Here is a 14,208-nt window from a genome sequence, read left to right on the forward strand (position 1 = left end):
TTACTTTCTGTATTATCTATTTATTTAGATAAATAGATATATAATATATCTATTTTATATTATATATTAATTTTATATAATATATATTAATATAATATATTATTTTATATAATTGTTATTTTGTATGCAGACAAATCTCTACTATTTTGTCTCAATAAGTCATATGAAAATAATTTTTTCTCTCCAACAATAACAAAACTGCTTTCTTGACCTTCTTTGTAGTATATAGCCTGGCTCATTCAGTCATGAGAACATGAGATTCTAAAGGACACAATCTAGAACCTTTGGAACAAAGCTTAATATCTTACAGGAACTATGTGCTTAGGAACATGGCTGTGAAGGCACAGGCCCCAGTTAAAGCCCAGCTCTGCTTCTCAGTGTCTATGTGACAATGGGTAAGTTGCTTAGCCTCCCTGAGCCTAGTGGCAATAGTTATATTCACAGGGTTGAAATGAAGATCCACGTTGCTAGTTTAAGAAAAGCCACTTAACACACTGCCTGGACTTTAGAGGTGCTGAGATGTCTACAGAGTGTGTCCACTGGCACCGACTCTAGTATTTAGTCATGATGAATGATGCTGGCTAGCACTGTAGCTTGGTGTTGGATCCTCCGCACCTGCCCAAGACCCATGAGTTAAAAGCTTTGTTACTGTTGTGTAATTACAGCGTGCTGAGAACAGAACTGAGGGACCCAGGTTTATGCTCAGCAGCTGCTCCATCACTGAGCTGAACCATCCCTCCACTCATTCTTATGGAAGCTTAGGAAACGTGCTCAATCAAGCAGTGCTATGGCTGTGGCAAAATCAGTGACACCTCATAAAAACAGTAATTGAAATCTACTGATGGCATACAGCAGAACAGACACATACAAAACCGAATACTTCTCCCATGAATATTAGTCATCACTAAACAGGCACAGTGATCTGCCTAAAAGAAGGAAAGAAAATGAGTTATGGGGGTTCATTACTTTTGATCTGCTCACCTCTCTCCGCCTGGATGCCCAACAGCTCTGCTTGATCTTCCAAACCACTGCAGCCACCAGAAGCAGGGAGAGGAAACAGCTGCGGGGAGAGATCACACTGTTAATCAACCCCACCCTGCCACACCTGACTCCAGGGAATGAGCTCGTCATCCCAACGCCAGCTCCTGATGCTGCACGAGATAGACAGGCTCACAGGAAGTGCAGTGTGAGAAAACACTGGCCAGCTGAGCCAAGTTTCCAGTTCTGACTTCCGAGAAGCGTTTCCACCACTGACTTCTCACCAAGCCCCCCAGAATGGCCAATCACGGCTTAGCTTAAATAAGAAAAACAATTCTAACATAAATGATAAATAAGCAAGTAATTTAATCAACATGGTAAACTTTATTGATAAACTCAAACAGAATGAGAGGAGGTAAGCAGAAGAAATTTATGTATAATGATTAATCTATTTTCTGTATACACACACACACACACACACACACACACACACACACGGTGGTAAATATTGATTGTCAACTTGGCAAGCTCTAGAATCACCTATGAGACAAACCTCTGGCATGTTTATGAGAGTTTCTACATTGGGTTAATTGAATACCAATAATCTACCCTAAATGTGGGCAGCACCATGCTATGGGTCTCAGTCTGAATAAAAGGAAACTGAGCTGAACAGCAACATTCCTATCTCTCTCCCCCTTGCCCCCCACCCCCCGCTTCCTGAGAATGCAAAATGACAGCCACCTCATGAGCCCATGACATGCCTCCCTGGCCATGGGGGACTGGATACTCTAGAACTGTAAGCCAACATAAACCCTACCTCTCTTAAGCCAAGTCAAGTATTTTGTTGCCCTACTGAAGAAAGTAATTAATAGTAAGTGTGTGTGTGTTCTTCTTTTTAAAGATTGTATCTTGCTTTGTAGTCCAGGTAGCTTGGAATTTATGTTCTTATCTCAGATTCCTGGGTGCTGGGTTGTGGCACCAAGGCCAGCAATATATGTGCTTGTTAATAAAATAAATCTCAAATGATCAACTACAGTTTTCTTAATTCTAGGAGGAAAAACTTGTAGTTGTCTAATGATTGTAAAAAAATTTCAGTTTTCTTTCTTCTGTAAACCAGATGTGGAATGCGAAAAGCTACTATGATTCCAGAGGCAGTGACTTACTTCTGCTTAAAAGATTAAGTCCACCAAACAAAATGCTGAGACAGGTAGCTCTGTTAGGAAGTGTATTCCAGGGATTCATGTATTGGAGGCTTGGTCCCCAGTGCAGCAGAGCTTGGAGATGGGGTTCAGGGATATGACTGGGATCATGGGCATTCTTATTTTAACAGTGGATTTCAGTCAGCTGACTGATTTCTATTTTAATGTCCATTTGAAGGTGGGGTCTGTTTGGATGATGCAAACACTCCCTGGGGGTGAGGGACTGGAATGTAAATTTTGCCTTGTGTTCTTCATGGCTGCTGTGAGGTGAGCTGCTTTTCTTTACCACATGCTCCCCACCATGAAGTCTGGTCTAGCCGTGCCCGATAGGACAGATAAATGACTCTAGATTGAAATGTCTGAAACCATGGGCTGTTGTCATAGCAAAGGAAAGCTGACACACAACTATAATAAATAATTTTAAAATAGGCATTTTTTTAACTCACTGCATTTTTATTTACTTTTAATACATATTTAACATTAAGACAATCACTGTACTTATTTATGTGGTTGGCACAAGTGTACAAGTTGTGATAACTGGACCAGGGTAACTAAACAGACACCATCGCAGGCCTGTAGCATCTCTCTGTATTGGACATATTAAAAATCCTCTCTACTAATTACTCAGCTAATGTCCTCAAGCACAACTATCCTACTGTGCTAGGTAGTACATTAAAGAATTCTCCTTGTATCAAACTTCACCCCAGTTCCCATTAATCATTCACGTTCTATCCCTTCTTCCTTTCTTGGGCTCCAACAATTACTACTGTGGTTTGAATGAAAACGGCCCTCAGTTGGTGGGACTGTTTGGGAAGGATCAGGAGGTGTGGCCTTCTCGGAAGAGGAGTGTCACTAGGTGGGCTTTGAGGCTTCAAAAGCTCACTTAGTTCTCTTTGTGCCTCATGCTTGTGGAGTAGATGTGAGCTCGAGCTCCTGCTGAGCGTCATGCCTTCCCCTGCCAGGCTCCCCACCATGACCGTCATGGACTCACCCTCTGAAATTGTGAGCTCCAAAACCTCTTCCTATAAATTCCCTTTGTCATGGGGTTTTGTCACAGCAATAGAAAAGTAAGATATGACTCTTGTCTCATTCACATTCACTCTCATTCTCTACTTTTTTGAGACATGTATGATTATGTTGGCCACGCTGGCTTCAAACTTGAAGTCCTCTGCCTCAGCTTCCAGAGTGGCTAGGATTATGTACACATGCAATACCGTATCTAGCTGTTCTCTATTTCTTTCAAAAATATTTCATATGCGTGCTTGTGTATGTGTATGATGTAGGTGTGTGAATACGTGTATGCTAAGTATTTGTGTAAGTGTGGGCACATCTGTGTGAAGGTCTGAGGACAACCAAGACTATCAGTCCTAACCTTTGACCTTGTGAATGCTAGTGAGATGATTCCGTGGGCAAAGCGCTGCCACACAGGGCTCAGGACCTCACCTCAGATTCCTAGAACATGCTTAAAGCCAGATATAGTAGCACACATCTGGAAGGTGGAAATGGGAGACTCCCCGGAAGCTCATGTACTATCTGGCCTGGTGTATGTAGTGTTGAACTACAAGAGATCCTGTCTCAATAAGGCAGAGAGTAACACACCAGAACACCCAGAATTCTCCTTTGGCTTCTGAACATGTGCACAAGAACACACATTTGTACATATACCACACACACATACACATGCACACTTAAAAAACTGTGAGGATGGACTAGGTGTAATAGAGCATTCTGAGGCAGAGGCAGATGAATCTCTGTGAGTTTGGGGCCAGCCAGAGCTACAGAGACCTTGTCTCAAAACAAAACCCAAAATAACAACAAAACAAGCAAGCAAGCAAACAAAAAGAAAACAAAAATTTGTGACTGTAAAAATGAAGATACTTTCAGTTGTAAAAACTCACACAAAGGTTACGTTTTTTTCCTCAAAATCCTCTGAGGGAAAAAGTTCCAGCAAAAGGAAGAAATACATGAATGATGGCATGGGACTTGTAGACACACTTTTAAGAGAAGAAGAAAGCACAAGAAATTCCTAAGATCACTGTGTTGGTTTAAAGGAGAATGGCCCCACAGGCTCACATATTTGAATCCTTGGTCCCTCTGGTGGCACTGCTTGAAGGGATAAGGAGGTGTGGCCTTGCTGAAGGAAGTGTGTCACTAGTAGACTTTGAGGTTTCCAAAGTCCATGCCACTTCCAGGTAGCGCTCTCTCTCTTGTCATGCTTGCGGACCAAAAGCAAGCTCTTAGCTTAGTGCCAGGCCTACCTCTTTGCCTTTGCCATGATGGTTATGGATTTTAACCTGGAACTATGATTCCCAAATTAAATGCTTTCTTTTGTAAGTTGCATTTTTTCATGGTGCTTTGTCATGGCAATAGAAAAGTAAGACAATGACAGTTAGACAGCAGGCCTTAGAGACTAGAATATTTAAGTACAGGAGGCTAGAACATTCTAGAGTGAGGGGCTCCAAGAGAGAGTAAAGCTAAGAGACAACTATCATGAGAAATCTTTGTTTTGTCAGATTACAGATATAAATCTGAGGTAGACTTATAGGGAGAAAAACAAGAAGCAAATGCAAAGGAAAAATATTACATTTAGGATAATCAAAAGGTGACCCTCTAAAAAGTAGCAAGTAGTAGCATTAGCTGAGTGATTAAGTCAATTCAGTATTTTTATGATTGGACAAAGCATTGTGATATAACTATTAAATGAATGGAAGGGAATTTTGTGTATCTGGTGTGTGTATGTGAGAGAGAGATAGAGAGAGAGAGAGAGAAAGAAAGAAAATAAATGATTGAGTAAGGTAGTGTACAAAACACCAAAAACAAAAAACCAAAAACCCCGAGTTGGCTGTGGCATGGTGGCACACACCTTAATTCCAGGGGGCAAAGGCAGGAGGATCTATGCTTTCGAGACCAGCCTCTTCTACACAGAATTCCAGGACAGCCAGGACTACTATAGAGAGAGACCCTGTCATATCACACACACACACACACACACATACACACACACACACACACACACACACACACACACACACTGAAAACTGAGTTGGAAAATCAAGAATCAGTGTAAATGTGAAGAAGTAAAACACTAGAGCAATTTTTGTTGGGGGAAGGATGTGGAGAAGTGAGGTCAGTTCTTGCTGTTTCTCTTATGAGCACCATAACAACTTGTCTTTATCAATCATTTCCACATAGTATTCTCAGAAAATGAAACCATCAATAATAAAACTATAAAAATAAGAGAAAAAAAATAAGAGAACCCCAGGTGTTTAAAAGTAAAACTCACCTTTGACTATGGGTAATCACAGTTATCTCTTGAATAAGACAGAGCACATATGTAGCTCCCAGCAGTGACCATTACCGAGTCCAAACCTCTCCACACGGAGAGCCAAATCACACAAACCAAGTGTTTTATCATATTAAATTAACTTTACATCACTGCGAGTGACATGCAGCTTGCAGGAATATATACGAAGTAAATTGGAATTAAGGGCTGTTTCAGAGGAGTCAGTACAGTTAGCAGGAGAGAAATTACCTGAAGAAAGTCACGAAGAACTGTACCAGGTCCATAAAATTGCTGTGCTGGGAGAAGGCAATCTGCGGCAGAAAACAGAAAATATGGGCTACAAAGCGGCACCGCTGACTCAGCCTCCGCTGCTTGTTAACAAAATGGTCTCAGCTACAGACTGCAGCCTGACAACCAATAGGTTATTATTTCTATCTTACTTTTCTATAAATTAACAGTTTTTAGTACTAAAAATATAAATAATTCCTAATGTATTTGAAGCAAGGACTGAAAGAGGCAATATTATTTTGTGGAGAAGAAAAACACTATAATTTAAACTACGGCATACTGTTCCCTAAACCACTGGCTGTGTGCTGGGTGTATCTGCTGTGTGTCTCAGGGCTAATATGATAACTGTAACCTCGTCATCACTAGTCGCTAACACCTATTACTGGCCTGCTGTCACCTGCTTCAATAAACCAGCGCCTTCACTGGGAAGACAATGGTGCAGCTGTGATCCTTTATGTTTGGGAATGACAGGCATGGTGGCACATGCCTGTTTATGTAGAAAGTTCCAAGCCAGCCAGGATTACACAGTGAGACCCTATCTTAAGAAACAAAACAAAACAGATGCTTGCGACTACTAAGTTTCAGATTTCAGGGTTCTTTGGGGATATTTGCCTAGACTTGTTAGCAGCTGAATATCCCTATTCTGAAAATTTGAAATTCACATAGTTGAATTTTAGTTGACAGAGCTCACTGCCTCAGCCTCCCAGTGTTGAAATTACAGCTTCCCATCATTATGCCTGCCTGTCAAACCTGAAACTTCTGAGCATTACCTTCAGACTAGGGGTGTTCAGCTTCTGCTCAAATGAAGCAATTACTCTGGAGATGGTAACTGTTTCACTACAGACACTATTATGGTAACAGCTGGGAAATTGAGACAGTAAAATGGTTGGCTCAGCAGGTAAGATGGAACCCATGGTAGAGACCTGGGATCCAGTGACCCCTGTCCCTTCCAACGTACACATCAGAAACACACATGCATATAAAATAATAACAAATTAACAAATCAAGAATTCAATGATTAGCATCTTATTTTCCTAAATTTATTTGCCCCACCCTTTTATCTGCAGTTCTGAGGATCATTCAGTTCCACACAAGCTAAGCAGGTGCTCTACCACCGAGATACACCTAAGGCCTCTTACTCTTTTTATAGCTAAACTCATAATTAGATAGAAGGAAGACTTCTGCCCTGTTCCTTGCATTCCATAAGTAAGATATTTTGAGGCATGGAATCTGAAGTTTCTGTGTCTTTTCTCTATGACTTACACTCTGAAATGCAGACTAACAGATTTGGGGTTTTGTTTTGTTCTTTCACCATGTAGACTAGATTGGCCTTGAACAAACAGAGATTCTCCTGCTTCTGCCTTTCACATGCTGCAGTTAAAGGTATGCATTGCCACCACGCATGGCTTTGATTTGACTTCTAATAGTAGCTTTTCTTAGGGATGAAGGGATGGCTCAGTGGTTAAGGGAACTTCACGATCTTGTAGAGGACCTACGTTCATTCCCAACACCCAAATGGCAGATCACAACCATCTGTAACTCCAGTTCCAGGATCCAATGTCCTCTTCTGACCTTGTTCCATACATGTGGTACATCTGTATACATACAGGCAAAACACTCATAAAATACAATGAATAACTCTAATAAGTAAAAAAAAATAGCTTTTCTTTAGTGTTTACATTTAAAAAAATCCATAAGGTACTTTTACTAACTGCTGGGTGCCAAAAGCTGCAGAAGCTAATGGTGCTTTCTGAGGATCCGTCAGGCCCTGCTCTGCCTGGGGTCATGTAATACTTCTCAGGGCTTCTTTCTCAATGTGGAGATCTCAATTAAGGCCTGATTTTTTGGCAAAGCAGAACCATACCAATTAATGTCCTATATTTAATAATAAAGAGCCGGCATAAACTAGAGTAGCTGGCTGAGATCCCCTAGGAGGTCCTTTTTTGTTGAAACTGATCACCTAAAGTTTCCATAAGCACAAGGAAAGTAAGGAAAGCAAAAGTCACATCATGTTTCTGAATATACTGACTACACAGAAACATTTATCTTTGCTAAACGCCTGCCCATTGTGCCAGTCTTTGTTGGTCAATCTTGAACTTAAGGCTCCAACTGAGAACATCTGAGAATGAGAGGTGCTATTAAAAACCAGGCTGCTTAATCTTTTTTCCCCCTTCTCTCTGTTTTCCTCTGCCCTCTCCTTTCCCTTCCTTCCTTCTCTTTTTTCGTCTCTCTCTCCCTCCCCACCCCCACCCCTTTTCTTTCCTCCCATTCTCTTTTCTTGGCAGAGATTGAACCCAGGGCTTTGCACACACTAGGAAGGCAACTACTCTACCACCCTTGTGTTTGGAATGAGATGTTCCCTGTAGTCTCAGGCACTTGAATACTTGGTTCTCCCATTGGTGGTGCTGTTTGGGGAGGTTTAGGACCTTGTGGAGGAAGTACATCATTAGGAGAGTAGGCTCTAACATTAAAAAGCCTCCACTCTTTCTAGTCTGTTCTTTCTGCTTTGTGCTTGATCCCTCAGCTTCCTGCTCCTGCAGCCATGCTTACCACTTGCTGCCATTCCTTCCTTGTGAGGAAAGACTCTATCTCTCTGGAACAATAAGCTCAAATAAACTTTTATTAGCTGTCTTTTTTTATTTGTTTGTTTTTTTGTTTTTTATATGAGCTGTCTTGGTCATGGTGTTTTATCACAGCAATAGAAAAGTAACTAACACAACCACCAAGCTTCATCACATGAATTTGGTTTCAAACATAAAGTAGGTCATTTTGGAGGAAGGTAGGGGCACCTACCCTTCCAAGAAGCTATTGGCACTTAAAGGTTACTGGGGAAGAGGGAGACATTTTCTTACTGAAGTCACTACTGGTAAGCTGCCCATATTCTGGTAATAGTTCTTCTATCCACACTCAGGGAAGCAACCCCAATGAAATCCAGTGGGTCATTAAAACACCAAACAAATGCAGAAGGTCAGAAGGAATTCAGCAGAGAGGCAGAGAACAAAAGGAGATAACTGAACAAAATATATATCATATACAAGTATAAATTTGTCAAATAATTAGTTTTTTAAAATCTTCTGAATTTGGGGGCTTTTCTGAGAGGGAAAGTAATCAGAACTTTCTATATTGAAAATAATTTCATAGGGATTTATGTAGCTCAGGAGGGTCTTGAATTCATTATGTAGCAAGAATAACCTTGGACTTCTACCTCTACTTCTATCCTGCCTCTACTCTTTCACCTTCTCCCTCCCCTATTCTCTCTTCTTCCCTCTCATTTCCCTTCCTCCCTTTTCCCTAATATGTTATTGCACCCCACTGCTAAAGTCTATTTTAATAGAAGAAAGTCTCATTGTAATTTAGTGATAAAACTTCTGCATGCCAGGGAGATAGTTGTCTACAAAGTGCTTGCCAGGCAGTATGAGGACCCAAGTATGATCCCCAGGACCCACACAGAGAGCTGAGCCTGGTGGTACAGTAACCCCACTGCTGGGGCTGTAGAGACAGGATGGATCCTTGGGGGTTGTTGACCATCCCGTCTAGCCAATGCAATGAGCCCCATGGCCCAGAAATATAATGGATGGCACCTGAAGTAGACCTATGGCCTCCACATGTGTGCACACGGGTACATATAACTCCTGTACACACACACACACAAACACCTCTAAAAAATTAAAAACGACAAACTTATCATCTTATTTCCTATTCAGCAGAAAGTAGTTACCTATACATATTCCCAGAAATCTAAAGTTTATGACCCTACATTTCTACAACCGTATTCCAACTCACTTTCATCAAATGTTTGATTAAGAAGTATCTGTCCTGAAAACCCTCTGGATGATGCAAATAAATGCTAGAAACTTGGCTAGGCCTAGGCTTGGGGAGAGACATCATGGACTTGGAATTCTGGAGCAGTAAGTCTGCCCTTCACTCAAAGTACTTGTAAGTGGCTGTACTACTGTCCTCAATACTAGACAGTCAGCAGAGTGTCCCTGCCTTCCTGAAGCCAGGTCCTTCTCTTTCGGGCCGTACAACCTTCTTGTGGAATGTACACAATTTACCCTTGTTCATTAAAATGCTGATTTCTCTGTCCCACTACCTGGTTTCAATCCGGACATTGTATTATGATGCTTATTTTAAGTGTCACCTCTCTCAAGTTTGTGTAAACATGCCACCATTTGTTCTCTGTATTTTCAATAAAACAACCAGCCAATGCGGAGCAATGGAGAGAATAGGGTGGGACATCCTGGTCCGGAGGGCAGGAGAAAGAAGCAATCGAGTTGGAGGATTCAGAGAGGAGGGATCGGCAGGAGAGGACTTGGAACCACTAGGAGAGATGAACAGACCTAAGATATGACTAAAAGCAAATATGGTAAATCTGAATGGATGAAAACTATGCGAGCTTGGAGGTTTAGGAGGGAGTAACTATTGCCCAGGATTGTGCTCTAGGTTAATTAAATATATCCTAGTCCCTGTGTGGTGGTTTGGGTATAGAGCTGGTTTAGGAATAACCACTATTTAATTAAAAGATAAATCAATAATCATTATTAATAACCTGGAACACCCCTCCCCTCATTTTTCCAGCACTGGGAATGGCTCATGCGCGTCCTCACACTCTCACAGTCATATGTAGGCCAGACTCCTATACCCAAAGCTAAAGTCCTCTGCTGCTGCTGTCCACAGGCCTCAGAAATTAAAGTTCTGGAAATGATCCCTTTGCCTGCTCCTTTCTCTGAACAATGTAATGCCGACAGCAGTTAAGGAAGTGTACTGGAAAACAAAACAAATAAAACTGTCTCGATGAAAACCAAGCCCTGCCCCTTCATTTGGACATAACGCTGTAGAGGTTTAGGCAATGAGTGGAAAGGCTGTGACAGTGAATACGCAGTACTCTGAAGCACACCTGGAGCCAGGGCCTGTTCCCAAAGACAAGGACATGGAGTATACAGTGGATGCTTTATTAAAGGTGCCTGGGAATATGGGATGTCAGCACTATGGACTTGTGGGGAGGTTGGAGCCTCTCTGATTATTCTGTGTCCAAGCTCGTCACATATGAGTAAGGATGGCTATTCTCCAAAGGGTCAGAGCCCAGGGCTTTAGGAGAAGCAGCTAGTACCTGAAGAGTACCAGGAGGACATGTATGTTTCTGTATGTTCTTGGGAAAAGAGAAAGAGTCTCTATGAAAACACAATGTGAAGGAATTTCCCAAGCATGGATTAAATATTAGTATACTAAAGAAAGACATCTATATCAATGACAGATGCTTTCTTTCCTTTTAAAAAATGTACACTTTGCATTTATTATGTTATATACAATGTAAGCACTCAAAAACTTGAGTTGACAGTGTATATATGACTAGAAAAAGGCCAACTAAAATTTTAAGAGAGAAAAATAAAAAGGACCTCTAGCTTGCCTTTATCTTCTTCACTAAGACCATTCTAGGAACATGTAATGCAGGAGCTAGCTGCACTGTGAGGTGAAGCTGCAGTTTCAGGGAGATGCCTGTGAATCACCTGGCCCACTTCTGAAGACTGTCCCTACAGTTCCTGGTGCAGCTTCACTAGGGCTGAGAACCTTCCTGGACCAACACTCAGATACTTCAGAATCTTCCCAAGTCTTTCAGGTCCAGAGACAACCTAACTGGCATGACTGCCATCCAGGGTCTTGGTATGACCCTGTGATCTTGCAGAAGAGTTCTGCACACTGTGTGGCTAGAAGCTAGGCAAGGACTGAGTCTTCCCATAGGCCTCAGCTTTGCCAAGGATGGAAGAACCTGTGTGCACTAGCTGAGTTATTTTAAACCAGGATGGGGTTATCACCTCTTAGTTTTCATATGAAACAGAAGAACTTTCTTTTTACTTTTATAATATTAAAGTTTTTATTTTTATTATGTTTAATTGTGTGTGTTGGTATGTGCATGTGAGCAGAGGACAGAGGAATCCTGGGACTGAAATTATAAGTAGTTGTGCCTCTGTTTTCTTTTTCAAAACCCAAGTCCCATTTGGGTCTGTATTGAGACCACAGCTCTGAACTGATTTCCGGTGACTACCATCTGCCTTAATGCTGGTTTGTGCTGGCACAGAAACTGTATGCCTCAGCTCTGGTCAGAACTGCCAAACCAGCCAATGCCAATGAACTCCTGACACACATGTTAACACTATTCACTTTCAGCCCTTCCCACTCCTTTGTACTACTTTCCAGAATTCCCATACTATTTTCCTCATCACATGTATTACTAACTTAAAAATTGTGTTGGTTTAAATGAGAATGTGCCCCCAGAAGCTCATAGATTGGAATAACTTGGTTCATAATTGGTAGAAATGTTTGGGAAGGAGGTGTGCCACTAGGGGTGGGCTTTGAGGTTTGAAATGCCCATGCTTTTCCCAGTTAGCTTCCTCTCTGCCTTCTCCTTGTAAATAAGGATGTGAGCTCTAAGCTATTCCTCAGCACCAAGCCTACCTGCCTACTGCTATGCTCCCTGCCATGCTGGTTATGGATTGTAACTCTTTAATGAGCACTTTCTTTTATAAGGTGTCTTGGTTATGATATGTTGCCAGGGCAACAGAAATAACTAAGACAGAAGTTGGTACCAGGAAGTGGTATCGGTTAATATTTGTACCTTATTCTTCTCTTTTCTTCTATCCCAAGGGCCCAAGTAGACCTTGAACTCTTGGCCATCTTCCTGACTCTGTCTCCTGATTGTTGAAATTATAGGTGTGAGCCACCAGGCCTGCCACAAACCACATAATTTGTGCTAATTAAACTTTCTAACATCACACTATGTAGATTGAGATGACAAGTTCTTAAGGGTCAGCAACTATTTTAACACTAACAGGGAAAAAAGCCATCAACACCTTTACAAGTAAAAAGTGCTACTAGCTGGGTGTAGCGGTACATGCCAGTAGTTTCAGTAGAGGCAGAAGAATCAGGAGTTGAAGGTCATCTTTGGCTTTCTGTTCAACTATGTGCTAGCCTATGCTACTATGAAACCTTATTGCCAAAAAGACAGTGAAAAATGTTGGGAAAAAAGCATAAACTTGTGTTACCCTAAAGCTCCTATGCTAACAACTATGCATCCATCCATCCTACATACCTTTACAGAGTGCCGACAACCACTCAGTCCTGTGCTGTGATACAGAGCTTATCCTGAAGACACCATCGTATAAACTAGTCACTGCCGATAAGGAAATCTTTATAAAATACACAACAGTCTTGTGTGTGGCGATGGGGAACAAGCGCAGAGGAGTGGCGATGGGGCGTATCTGAGGTCCATCAAGAGGATGCTTTCACGTCCAACCCAGCCTGCACTACCTGATGCAGGTGGGGCTACCTCTAATCCATACTGACAACTATCACCACAGAGCTCTTCCTGAGAAACTGATCTGTGTTCACTTTCTGACTTCAAATAACTCAGCGACTCTCAGTTGTTATCTGAAGGCAGTTTACATTCCTCAGCTGAACCAGCTGGTCTCTTCATGAGGGCTTGAGCAGTTACCAATTTTTTTTTTCTTTTACTTTTTAGATATGCCCCCTAGCGTAGGCTGCTCTTGATGCTCCTATGCGGCCTCTGAGCCTCCTACCTCTACCTCCTGAGCACAGGAACCACATGAGTGTGCCACTACTCTCGGTCTGTGCTGTGCTTGAGATGGTACCCAGGGTTTCCTGCATGTTCAGCAAGCACTCTTTAACTGAGCCCTTACCTTCTTGATCACAAGGACTATCAAGCCAGCTGAACTCCTGTTTCTGAAAGCAACTGGCCATTCTCTCTTCTTAATCCAAACATTCCCACTGCCCCACCTATGTCTCCTTAGGACTCAATCCTGGCATAAGCTACCTAGGGGACGGACGTGGGCATGCCCTCCTCTGTCAGCTTTGAGGAAAGGGTGGCCCATCTCCAAAACCAAACACAGAAAGAGTCCTACTATCCACTTGTGGTTGCTGCTCAGAACCAGAAATATGCTAGTGGGTAAGTAGGATGCTGGCTGTAGAAATCAAATGGATGAGGCTGTCTCAGACCAAGATTCACTCCTGCCAGCCAGCTGCTACTCTCAGACCGTGCAGACTGAAAAGGAAGACAGCGTCCAGATCAAACGACAGGGGCGATGGAAATGAAGAGATGAGAAGAGCCTCGTGCTGCCACATGCCTTAATCCAAGTACCCAGTAAACTAGAGGACACTTTCAAAAAGTTGGGGAGATAGCTCACGGGGTAAGGCCACTTGCTGTGCAAGCAAGAAGACCCAACCACCCCTGTAGCTTCTCTGCATGTACAGGTGCACATGTCCACACACGTGTACACACATTCCACCCCTACACATACCACACATACATCCCTCAGTCCTGTGTACACACACCACCTACACACCACCACACACACACACAGCCGTCACTCCTGTGCATACACACCACTACACATACACCACACAGCCCTCACTCGAGTGCACACACACCACCCACACATACAGCAC

General features: G+C 42.3%; 1 protein-coding gene across 1 annotated transcript in view; it reads right to left on the minus strand.

Annotated features, from left to right (window-relative positions):
* The window catches only part of Atrn (attractin), a 134,945-nt gene that overhangs the window by 13,580 nt on the left and 107,157 nt on the right, over positions 1 to 14,208 (minus strand). Inside the window, exons 25-26 of the mRNA XM_055610688.1 lie at positions 5,710 to 5,771; positions 982 to 1,060 (exon numbers count right to left, since the gene is read on the minus strand). Of these exons, the coding sequence (XP_055466663.1) occupies positions 982 to 1,060; positions 5,710 to 5,771 (141 nt within the window). The remainder of the gene's footprint in view (positions 1 to 981; positions 1,061 to 5,709; positions 5,772 to 14,208) is intronic.

The sequence above is a fragment of the Psammomys obesus genome, unplaced genomic scaffold (assembly GCF_907164565.1).
Source record: "Psammomys obesus unplaced genomic scaffold, mPsaObe1.curated_primary_1811, whole genome shotgun sequence".
Lineage (NCBI taxonomy): Eukaryota > Metazoa > Chordata > Mammalia > Rodentia > Muridae > Psammomys > Psammomys obesus.